This window comes from Aegilops tauschii, chromosome 7 (genome assembly GCF_002575655.3).
Source record: "Aegilops tauschii subsp. strangulata cultivar AL8/78 chromosome 7, Aet v6.0, whole genome shotgun sequence".
In the NCBI taxonomy this organism is placed as follows: domain Eukaryota; kingdom Viridiplantae; phylum Streptophyta; class Magnoliopsida; order Poales; family Poaceae; genus Aegilops; species Aegilops tauschii.
Window position 1 is genome coordinate 123915199 of NC_053041.3, and position 12114 is coordinate 123927312.

General features: G+C 43.8%; 1 protein-coding gene across 1 annotated transcript; it reads left to right on the forward strand.

The window, feature by feature from the left end:
* Positions 1 to 2086: 2086 nt before the first annotated feature.
* Positions 2087 to 6701, forward strand: LOC109779220 (fatty-acid-binding protein 2). The gene is made up of 11 exons (XM_020337826.4): positions 2087 to 2456; positions 3304 to 3849; positions 3985 to 4195; positions 4460 to 4535; positions 4644 to 4746; positions 5487 to 5555; positions 5650 to 5686; positions 5761 to 5835; positions 5907 to 5958; positions 6058 to 6102; positions 6297 to 6701. The coding sequence occupies exons 2-11, from the start codon at positions 3368 to 3370 to the stop codon at positions 6398 to 6400; spliced, it is 1254 nt and encodes a 417-aa protein (XP_020193415.1). The 5' UTR covers positions 2087 to 2456; positions 3304 to 3367; the 3' UTR covers positions 6401 to 6701.
* The last annotated feature ends 5413 nt before the right edge of the window (positions 6702 to 12114 follow it).

The following is a 12114-nucleotide window of genomic DNA, read 5'->3' on the forward strand; positions in this document are numbered from 1 at the left end:
AAGGGCCCGACCAGCCAACGCGAACGCAACCACCAGCTGTCGTGCCACCCCTGCCCACGAGCCATGGCAAGGAGGCCGACCGCGACTCAGGTCGCCCGCGACCAGCGGCGCTGGAGGGAGATCTGGGCGCGCCGCCGCGACGCAGTAGCCACCATCAGCAGCCCAGCCCGCACCACCTCCGTGCCGCCCGTCGCATCGCCGTCAGGTCACCGTCGCCGGCCCACTTCGGAGCGTCGACGAGCTGTCGTTCCCAACACCGAGCGTTATATCCGGCTCTAGGCATCCGACTTGCGCCATATCCCCTGCGCGCGGAGACGAGGAGCCCCGCCGCTGCCAGCGACGAACGGGCTTCACCCGCTCGCGCCCCTGGTGGTGGCGAGGGAGGAGGGAGTGGAGGAGGGGGCCCAGTGGCAGCGCTAGGGTTGGCCTCCCGGACGCTCGTGGGAGCGTCGTGGGAGGAGGAGGCAAACTCCTGACGAGAAAAGAGAGGCTATTTTCGGAATATAAATTCTCTTCCTCCTTTGACCAATGTGTTTTGTGATTTGAGCAAGTCTTGAGCTTTTTTCATTTGATCTTGTTACTCTTGGACATTGAAGAGTCCTAGACGATAAAAAGTGCTCCGATGAGGAATAAAAGTGTGATTTACCTCGAAAAATCTGTGAAGCTTTGGAGGCCCCCTCAAGGTCTACCACTGGTGATCGAGAATCACATTTGCTATGATATCTCAAGGGAATAGGGTGAGCCTTCGTGGTAACATCCACCCCTCCACCAACGGTGACTAGCTTCCTTCCAAAGAAGTGGACATCAAGATACATCACTATTGTTGTTATCATCTATTTTAGAACTTAACTCACCTTTGCAACTGTTGGGCTTACATTTATATTCTGCACATGCCTAAAATTGATAATTATTAATTGTACATATTCACCCCATATAGGTCTACATTTTGACTCCTTTGGTTAAACTGTCATGAAATAGAACAACACAAAAGACAACATCGACTAGTCTGCTACCAACACGGAGTGAACACACACACACACGCGCGCGCACACACACCACTGCGATTAAGGTTGTTAGAATCACAATTTTGAATCGGATCGGACCTCTGATGGCAGCATCGCAAATCGTAGAATCTTAACTATTAGAATCGTGGAAATGTAGATTTTACGAACTAAAATCGTAGAATTCGAGTGGTTAGTTTGGATCATAAAGTTGTAGAATCGTACAATAGAATCGTGGTTCTGACAACCTTGTTGCAAAGAGAGCCACCGCCTATGCAACAAATACATATACATAGCCAGAACAAACTAGTATGTTTAGAGCAGTAGCTAATTGTTCGTGCGTCGCAACGGAGGCTATATATTCTATTGTTTCAACACCAATCGGGTCCGACATAAATCGTATACCCATCATATTTTAGATTTTGGTAAGATTTGATTATATTTGAGTATGGGCATGGAAAGACTGGCATTTCTGATTCAGTTGAGTTTTGTAAAGATTTGTTTTGGGCATGGATATGGGAAGGCAAGAAATGACATTTTGGTAAAATTTGATTTTAGTTAACATTTTGATATATTTGATTTGATTTTAGTTAACATTTTGATATATTTGATTTGATTTTAGTTAACATTTTGATATATTTGATTTGATTTGATTTTGAGTTAAAACAAGACGTGGCGACCCAGCGTGACCAAAGAGAGAAAAAAACACGTCCAGGAAATTTGGACCTTTCCACGAGGAAGAGGAAGAAGGCGTCCATTTTAAACGTGCTCCAGGCCCTTCCAGCCGCCGTCCGCGTCTGTCTCCGCGGTCGACGTGGACCAACTCCCGCGGTCGCGTCGCATCGACGGCCGCTACCTCCCAACGCCAGCCGACCCCTTCCTCGTGGCCGTCCGATCGCCCCGCCGAATATCCCTCGGTTCCTCGTGCCACGACCCGCACCTTCCCGGAAAAGGACGAGGCATTTTACATCCAACCCCCCTTTACAACCTCCTATTATCCTTAACAACGGTCAGGCACGTATCCAGTGCACGTGACAAGGACTAATATGGGAATATAGTTCTGAGAAGGGCTCCCCGGTGAACGCGGAAAGGAGGGAACCCAAAAATTATTGAACCCTTTTTTGGCCTCGGCTGGGGTGGGAGGAGAGAGAGAACGGAGCAAACGACGCCGGGCCGGAGCACGCGTTCTACGCCCCTCTCCCTCTCCCTCTCTCTCACGGGAGGCGAGTGCGAGGGCGGAGGCGAGGCGAGGCGCGGGGGTTCGGATTTGGGGAGGCTGATCGAGCAGGGGATCCGCCGCCCCTCCATCCCCTCCAGGTTTCGTGTCAGGCGCGGGGGCTCCGGGCCGATTGGTCTTTGATCCCGGGCCCCCGAATCAGCTCGGATCGCGCGCGGATCCTAGGCCGGCCTCGGTCGCCGCTCTCGCCCCGGAGTTCTCCCTGATCCGTTGGATAGGTATGGTGATTTTATTCAGCTTTCCTTTTTTGGTGTATGAGAGTTATTATTTTTTTTCGTGAATGTGAGTTGGTCAGTGACGATTTTGTTGATTTTGTATGGAGGGGAGGGGTGATGAATCATGTTTAGGCAGAGATTGCTGCCCAGCAAATTTTAGTATGATGACGTTTGAATTGTCACACGCTTGGGTGGTTGATGCTTAGCTTGGGGAATTTTTTTTGGGTTAAGGGGCCATTGATTTGTGCCATTGCTGCACTAATTTCCCGCTACAGGTTGGAATCTAATCGCGTTGGCACTGTCCTGTTCATCAGCTTATATATACATATGGGCATTTTGTGTTGGTCTGATAGTTTTGTGAATAAATGTTAATGCTGCAATTAAACTAGAAAGAAATACTGTTTGCACATCTAACCTTCTGGTTTTCTAGAGCTTCCGAGTGCTGATTTGAGGTGCTTTAGCAATACTGTTTGCACATCTAACTAGTTATTGCACATCTAAGTGACTCAATCAAACTAGAAAGAAAAAGAAAAAAGACTAATGAAAATGCTTGCATGAATCTTCACGTAAAATGGCATAGGACTTAGATGTGGCATCTAGATGTGCTTTAGCAAAACCGTTTTCTTATTTAGTTGGCATGAAGTTAACTTGAAGGTTTCCCAAAGCGACCTGTGCAAGTGTGATTTATACTGTTTTGCAATGTCGTTGTAAGTTGTAATTATTATGAACTCGCCTACAGGGTAAAAGCCGTCAAGTCGATGAAGAGTTCTACTCGTTGTTTAGGTCTGTTCTGAACAGCTGGTGTTGTTATTGCATAGCTGATTCATTTTACTTTTGCTCTTATTGACAGATCACTATATAATCCTCGTCCTACATCCACACGCTTGAAAGGCTTCATATATATTCATTTTAGCATGAAGCACAATCGGTTAATTTTCGCCAATATTGGTCATGCTGGGGGATACATGTACCAGTATCCACCAGAGTTTCCAATGTCCCATGATCTTGGGCTGAGTTTGGTAACACATCTCGGAAGATTGTTGGGGAGTTCTTTGCAACATCGCAGGGAGATCTGTTCTTCAGGAAATGTGAAGGCTCAGGAAGCATTCATCTGCCTCAGGAAGTTTGCCAGAGCTTTCTTCTTCTGGTTTTCTAGAGCATATGACCCCAAGAGTCCCCACGGGTTTTCACATATAAAGCGAGTGACTTCTGGTGTGCAAAATTTGGTGGGATCGCAGTTTGGTTCTCTAAAAGAAGGGCATGCTGTACAGCTGTTGTTAGCCAGACTTGCACAGGCAACCGTTGGACGAATGTGGAATGACATTGAGCGGCAACATGCCAGCAATCTTCTTACTATGGCTGGTTTTGCTGCTATCGTACCACCATTTGAAAACATGTAGGCCTCAATACCAATTATTTGCCCATCATGTGCTCTACTTTCCCTTTTATATTTTTGTTTGCGTTCATGACTTCTCTATTGTATTTCTTGAAAATGCTTCTCTCTAATTTTATATTTGTATGAATGTTCAAGATCTCCGAAGATGCTTGCAGAGTTGATGGCGTTTGGAAATGTTGATGGTTATATCAACATGCCAGCAGACCAGTCTTGTTTGGAGGGAAAACGCTTAAGTTGTTCTTCTCTTGCTGTGCCAACTACGATCTTTCAGGAAGATGCAGTTGAACCAAAAACTGGAATCAAGTTCCCTGCATTCCTTGAAGATGACTCCTGTCCAGCTACAACGGTACACACCCCTTATTTTTAGGAGCTTCTTATGTCATACTGCAGAGTTGTTTCTTTAACTATGTAGAGTTAAGATTGGACATAAGTCTAGTATAAGTATTAAATCGACTAACCAAGACACTTGGTATACTCAGTTATTCCGTGGATGGATTCATTTGAAAGTTCATTGATAACTAATGCTTTACTTCTCAATTTTCTAAGTCATTTGTCCTCCCTTGGTTTGTGGATGACTTCATGTGACAGTTCACTGAAAACTAAATTGCAGGTCCTTGTTGGGGTGGGTTTCAAAGGCATGAAAATAATGAGGGTCAAAAATTTGAACCTGTACGCTTTTGGTTTATGTAAGTAAACTGTTTGAAAAGTGATTAGGTTGTTTGTATCTATTTACCAGTAAAATTTGTTTATCCGGCATTCCTCTATTGATTACTGACGATACCATGCCCTCATAGATATGCAACCGAATACTATTTGCGAGAAGCTGGGTCCTAAGTATGCTTCAGTTCCAACCACCAATCTGAAGGATGACCCAGATTTCTATAATGATCTTCTGAGGTATGCTCTCCATTGATATGTCACTGACCCAGTGACACACTCACACATTCTCTGAAGTGCATAAGCTTAGCATGCGCTATTATGGCGTCACAAAATTATCTTGTCGAGCAAAGGTCATAAGGATTCTTCTTTAAGCTGGATATATGTTATTGTGGTAGTTGGTTTCTGGTTGTACTGCATGTTGCTATCAGTTGGTATCTTGTTGTCAGGATTTCTGCTTGTACACTCTCATGGCAGCAGATGGTGCACATTTCACCCACATGTGCATAGGTCACTAAATCCTCATAGGGAACATTTAGTGGTTGTTTATCTACTATGTGTTCATCATGGAAATATGATAAGAAAGTTAGGCCCTTTTTTATGCTATGGATTTCATAGGATTTTGGTAGGACTCCAATCCGTAGAAATTTTTCCTGCACAGTCACTTTGGATGATAGGCGTTGGTTCCATCTTCCAATTTATTGGTTTCCCGTGCCCCAATTCATAGGAATTGCAACGCCCATTCCAAGTTTCCGACCTATTTTTCCCACTCATTCTCGTAGGATCGATGCACTTTTCTCTTGTTGTATAGCTGAACGTTTGTTCCTACCATTTTCATGCGTTTTCAATTCTCTGTTTTGGACTTACATTCTGTTAAAAGCCTGTGTTTTTCATTCTTGCAATCCAAAGTGGACCTTCATACTTCTTCTACATTCTATGATCCTCTGGTTCTAATAACATATGTGTTGTCATTTTTCCAGGGAAAACCTTCATATTAGAGTCAGGTTGGTAGTCAACTACAAAGGCCTTAGCATTGGTGCAGTGAGAGAGTAAGTAGTATGATCTTATTTTGCTGGCATGAATCTCTTACCAATATCTATCATGTACTTCAGACTGAACTGGCATTCCTTTTATTCGTTGCAGTGTATTCGAGAAGTCACTTGGCCTGCGCTTGCGAAAGGTCCTTGCTGTTTCAGATGCCACTTCACTTCTCTTATAGTCCTATAGACTTATGTGAGATTTTGCATTTTACAGATAAATCCCAACACTGACTATCATTGCTTGAAGACCTTTGCTTCTTACTTCACTAAAGATATCCCTATACCTGCTGTAAGGCTGAACACACTAGTTTGTAGTCGGTAACTTTCAGACTTGAGTGGTTAAATTAATGTTATTTGCAGGGCACAAAGATCGACTTCTGCCAAACGTCTGACGGTCAGCTAATAACAGAAAGTAAGTACCTCAGGCCGTGGTTGCTGAGTCGATTTATTTGTTTCGGGATGTTCTCTATGCAATATCGAGTGTATCTTTGACAAGAATGTTTGTTTGCAGTTGATGGCAGGCAGATCAGTGCTGTTCAGAGCAAAGACCTTTGCAGTAAGTATATGTTTCCCTAGTCAAAATTTTGGTAGCTACCATTATTTGCACCCTCAGTGTCTCCACTTTGAACATCCATAAGTAGTACTCAACAGGCAACTTGGTGAAGTGCTTCTTCCTATGCTAAGGCAACTTGGTGATTCTGTATATGTGTGCTGCTTGTAATTTTGAACCAAGTCATTTTCTACGCGCAGGGGCTTTCTTCGACATGTACATTGGCGACTCACCCGTCTCGTTAGAGGCCAAAAGGGAAGTCGCCCGGAACGTCGCCGGGCTCATGGGCAGATGCGGCGGGTGAGACAGGGCCCCGGTGGGCCAGAGAATTATTTCGTTCTTCCGTTACAGCATGTGGATAGGAGGAAACTAGGCGAGGATCGTTGTTGCGTGTACATACGCTGAGAGATCTGGTAACCTGTAAAGTGGAAAGGGCGATGTTGTATATTGTTGTAATACACACACATGGAGATGCGCATCTGCCTGCTGTGCCAAGGGGCCTCCGTCCCCATTTGGATGGAGCTCTTGCCTTTTTGTAGATGAGGAGTTGAGGATGCTTCTCCCATGATGAAAGAAAATATACAAGCCAGTCTTTTCGTTGGTGACTTGGTGCCGTGAGTCTTTGCAATGCGATGTGCCTGTTGTCGTGCTCTGCTCTGTTCAATTTCTATTTCGTACAAGTCAGAGCTGCCTTTCTCTGCTCTTCGACTCTATCGTGTGTCTACAAGATTTGGATGTATCCCGCGCAGAAATCCTGCAAGCAGATGTAAGTAAAAGAACAGATATGTTTGGTCCATGTGACCAAGCTAGTTGGTGCAATCTACCATAAACCACACCCAATTCGCTATCATTTATCAGCATTAGAAAAAAAAACGAGACCAGAGGGCAAACACCATCTGGGGAACGCAAGACAATGTCCATACCACTGAGTTAATGCTCAGTTCTCTATTTATTAGCATTAACAAGGCACATTATTCACGCGTGTTTTAGGCATAGTTTAAAAAATCGAACCAAAAAGGTTGTCGGTTCAGGTTTTCACCGGTCGGACCGCCGGTTCACCGGCTTGATTATCGGGTTTTAAGCAATAAAATAATATATGTTGAGTAATATATGTGCTAATATAGTGTGAAACAATGGTCAAATAAAATTATTTCCATGTAATTTACAACAAAGTAGCACAATCAAGTTGGTTATTGGGCCATTGGCAGGCCCCGTGTACTGCTCACACGACCTTCGATTGAATCCCACTTTCCCAATTTCTATTAAAACATTTTTCCTGGGTTTTCCGGGTTCAATGGCCCGGTTTTTTCACCGTTTTCCAGAAAACCGGCAGGTTCACTGGTTTTCACCGGTCTGATTGCAGAACAGTCTTATTAGCTTAAAAACCGCTGAGGCTGCCGGTTCCAGTTTTTTCCGGTTCGACCGCCGGTCCGGTCTGATTTTTTAAACTATGGTTTTAGGGACAGATTAACGATTGATAAGTGAAATGACACGCTTGACTGGCTCACATTTTCATCTTCGTCTTCCTCTCGGATAGAGCTTGACATAAAGCTCAAGGCTCGGTTGGGTTTGTCTTGTGCTCAGCCCAACTTGAAGGTCCAACAAGCCGAGCCTAAGCCTCCGGCCAAGCTCGTGAAGCTTCCAAGCCAGCTTGAGGTTCGGTGGAGATTTTTCTTGGAATGACCTTTTCCAAAAAAAAACTAACAATACATAATCAAAATCAACAAAATCATGATGATATAAGATAAGATAGGCATGCCTTGATCATATTGATCATAAAACAGCGCAACGAGTGTAACATCAGCATTCATGCATGCACCTAGTCCATCAAATTCGAAATAAAAACAGTCTATATCATTGATTGAGAGCGCATACTTTACCAAAGGTGTGAAATAATTAGTTGTACGGAGACAACTGGGCTCATCATATGGAGTACCAGTATAAATTTGCATGCTAGGAGTTGTTAGTGATGCATGATCTTCAGGATTTCAGAAAAAAAAAGCATGATCTTCAGGATCAAGAGAATGGTTGCTAATTAGTAGTACTTCTCATACCATGAATATACCCATCAGTGCTCCGATCTCCATCAATTAAAGTAATGACATCATAAAAATCAAAGAGCAGAGGCCCAGTGGTTTGTGGTGGTGATCAAGGATCAGGCGAATGATGTACTAGAGAAGCAACAAAATTGGTCAGTTGCTCTCACCATCTGTTGGCAATAACTCGTTCCATTTAATCTCGTCAGGGGGGATCTGCTTCGATTTCCACGTCAGTTTGGCATTTCGATGAACCTATTAACATTTCCTTTGCAAATACATCAAATAATACAACATGGAGATTTACGGGCACATCATGACACAAACAAACTCACCTGTCTACACGGTTTAGTTTTTACCCTAGTACAGATTCAACCACCTCCATTGACTATCCAATCAATACTTGACTCTCAAACATGTTCTTGCATGTTACTCTTAAACATACATGTTTGGTCCATGTGACACGAGAGGATATGTGCACCCTGGTTAGCTTGTGCCAAGATAAGTGGTGCACTTTACCATTAACCACGCCCAACACATTAGCTGACCAGGTACAATCATGCTTGTTTAGGTACAGATCAACAGGGCGGAGTCAGGAAGTTTGGCAAATGGGTTTACCAAGGATTTGGGGTATGAACTGGCTATTGTCTACCAATGGCGGAGCTTGCTATAAATCCAGGCTAAGCTCTCCCAAAATCCTTCACAACTTAATCCAAGGTTAGGGGGCCCCCGACGATAGTTACATAGCTCTTTTTGGTCATGAGGTTCACTAAAAAAACCAAATGCGTGGTAAACCATTCGTACCACTACCAAACTAAAATGAATCGGGGATCTCAATAATTTTGCACTGGTCAAGACATAATTTGGCGCACTTGATAAATGATGGTAAAAGTAGAAACTAAATGATAAAATGTTTATTTAACACCAAAAAACATAGGATGACGGCAAAACTAATGTGTGCATCAACCCTGGCTCCACGGCTTCTCCAAAGGCAAGAACACCACCACCCGTTGGACTGTGCATGCATAGCGTGAAGACTTTGCCTGATACTCCAGGAGAATATAATTGTGAAATAAAGGATATTCCAAATGGCGCGAAGCCGAAAATCCCGTCAAATGAGGCTTGTGATCGTTGCCCCGTCCATGAAGTGGTGCATCTGTTGAAAAAATGATCGGTAAATTGATGGATAGGACAGGTAATGATACTAGAGGAGTAGAGGATGCAGGAGCATACCCCAAAACTATCTTGCACGGGTAGATGCACCGTCCAAGTGCACTAATTAAATCATTGTCTCCATTACCATACCCAAGGTCATAGACACAACTGTTGGTCGAAGCGTGGCATCCTGCAAAATGCGCACTGGCCATGGTCTCGCACCTCTGATCTGGACATGTGAATGCCAACGTTGATGATCCAGGGTGGAAAAGTCGGGTCTGACAAACAAATGAAAATTCGATAATTATTTTATTGATTAGATATAAAGGACAATTTCTCGAAAGGAAGAAACTTCTGATCGGAGAAGATGGCTTACAGTAAGTCCAGCTGACGTCTCGCAACCGACCCAGGGTATGCTACTACTGGTGTCCAGGGGCAGAACCTGGAAGTTTTGTCAATGGGTTCATCAAGGATTTGGGTATGAACGAACTATTGTATGCAGTGGTAGAGCTTGCTAATAAATCCAGGCTAAGCTCTCCTAAAATCCTTGACAACTTCAAGGTTGGGGGCCAATGCCCCCCGCCTGACGATATTTACATAGCTCTACCCTTGATTATTTTTACAACCTCATACTAGACAACACTAGTAGAAAACTGGGCTTTGGTCACAGGGCAATATTCACATTAGTTCCGGTTCAGTCACGAACCGGGACTAATGTGAGCATTGGTCCCGGTTCGTGCGGCCAGGGGCCTGCCGGGCCTCGTGGGGGCATTGGTCCTGGTTCGTCCGGCCCCTTTGGTCCCGGTTGGTGGGACAAACCGGGACCAATGGGCCTCGCTCCTGGCCCACCACCATTGGTCCCGGTTGGTGGCTTGAACCGGGACCAGAGGCTCACCCTTTAGTCCCGGTTCATACCACAAACCGGGACTAAAGGGTTGGTCCTACTTGCGGTCAGAGTTTAGTCCCACCTCGCCAACCGAAGGGCGCTCACACCGGTTTATAAGCCCGTCCCTCTCTGCCTTGTTGAGCTCCTCTCAAAGTGAAAATAGATGCCCTTATACAGGGAATTTGACCTAAATTCAGAGTAAATTTCTTTGAATTTCATAGAAATTTATTGTGAATTTAGGTTGAATTTTCTCTATAGGCGCATCTATGTTCATTTTTTTATAGTAAATAAAATAAATAAACCTTAATAAAATAAATAAAAATAAATAAACCTTAATAAAATAAAATAAAATAAACTATAGTAAATAAAATAAATAAACCTTAATAAAATAAATAAAAATAGCAGCAGTAAAATAAATAAAAATAAAATAAATAAAGTAAAATACATAAGTAATTAGAAACAAAATGGAATAAAATAAATACGTTTTTTGTTGTAAGTAGAAACAAAACAAAATAAATAAAGCAAAATAGAAAACAAAAAACAGGGAAAAAAATTATGCCACCTATTGGGCCACCACGGCCTGAATACGACTTGAAACCCATCCATGGGCCAGAATTCAGGCCCGCAGAAGGCCCAGTAGGCCCCACAGGCAAAGAGAACGGTTAGGCCCGAAAGCCTGCAGTTGAGAGGAGCTCGAGAGGGTGGGCGCAGCAGCGCTTATAAACCACTCTCGAGCTCTCTCAACCAGCGAGGTGAGACTAAAATTTTGACGCGGGGCAGCACAAGGCCTTTGGTCCCGGTTGGTGCCACCAACCAGGACTAAAGGGGGGCATGCGTACCGGTTCGTGGCACCAACCGGGACCAATGCCCCCCCCCTTTAGTCCCGGTTGGTGCAACGAACCGGGACCAATGAGTTGCCTATATATACCCCATCGCCACAGCAGAGCACTCCACAGTGCTCTGTTTTTTCTGGCCGGGGAGGGGAGGGCATTTGGGTGCTCTAGCTCACCTCCTATGCACATGCGGTGTTCGATGAAATGTCTGAGCCACACTAGTTAATCCTTCTCCTCTCGAAACTCGACCTCCGAGCTCCATTTTCCCCGAGATTTGTCTAGGTTTAGCGGTCCGTCACGTCCCGTCCCCGTCTTCACCGCCGTCGATCGCCCGCGCCGATCTCGTCGCCAGGACCACCGTGGTGAGCCTCTTATTCTTATCTTCTTTCTGAAAGAAAAAAAATTCTTACTTTAGATAGATACTTGTCTAATTTTGTTACTTTTATTATTCCTTCTTATTACATAGTGCGATGGTTTTGGTATCCGCCCCCGTCAGCCCTCGTCCTGTCTATGATTCGGATGTGGTATATATTATCTTTTTATAACTATTTGGTTCATTTATTGTTTATGACAAATATGCCGACCAACGTGACATAGATTTTATTTATCTAGGAGGTGGTTGAACCGGAAATTCCAACCGACCCTATTGTCGAGAGGTTAAATTTAGTTCAAGAAGAAAACAATTACTTGAAGGAAAAAATAAAAAATTGAGGAGGAGAAGATGATATTGCAGTAGCATGTTGCGGATGTCGTCGATGATCACAAGATCAAGATGGATGCAATGCGCTTGAAGATTAGAAAGATTAGAAAATATGCCATTCATACCGAGGCTTGGTATCATTATGCCGTTGGATCAATTGTTACCTTGGTTGCGATTATGATCGCATTTGTTTTCGCATTGAAATGTTTTACATAGTTTCAATGTATGGTTTAATTAATTAGATGCTCTGGAGAGCTATATGTTGTTAGATGAGAACTATGTATGTACATTGGTTTTAATGTGATGATGAACTTCAATTAATTTGGTCACTTAATTATCTATTCATGATGTTCTGTAATGGTTTTTGACACACTTAATTATATATAATGCACGCAGATGAACCGGCAA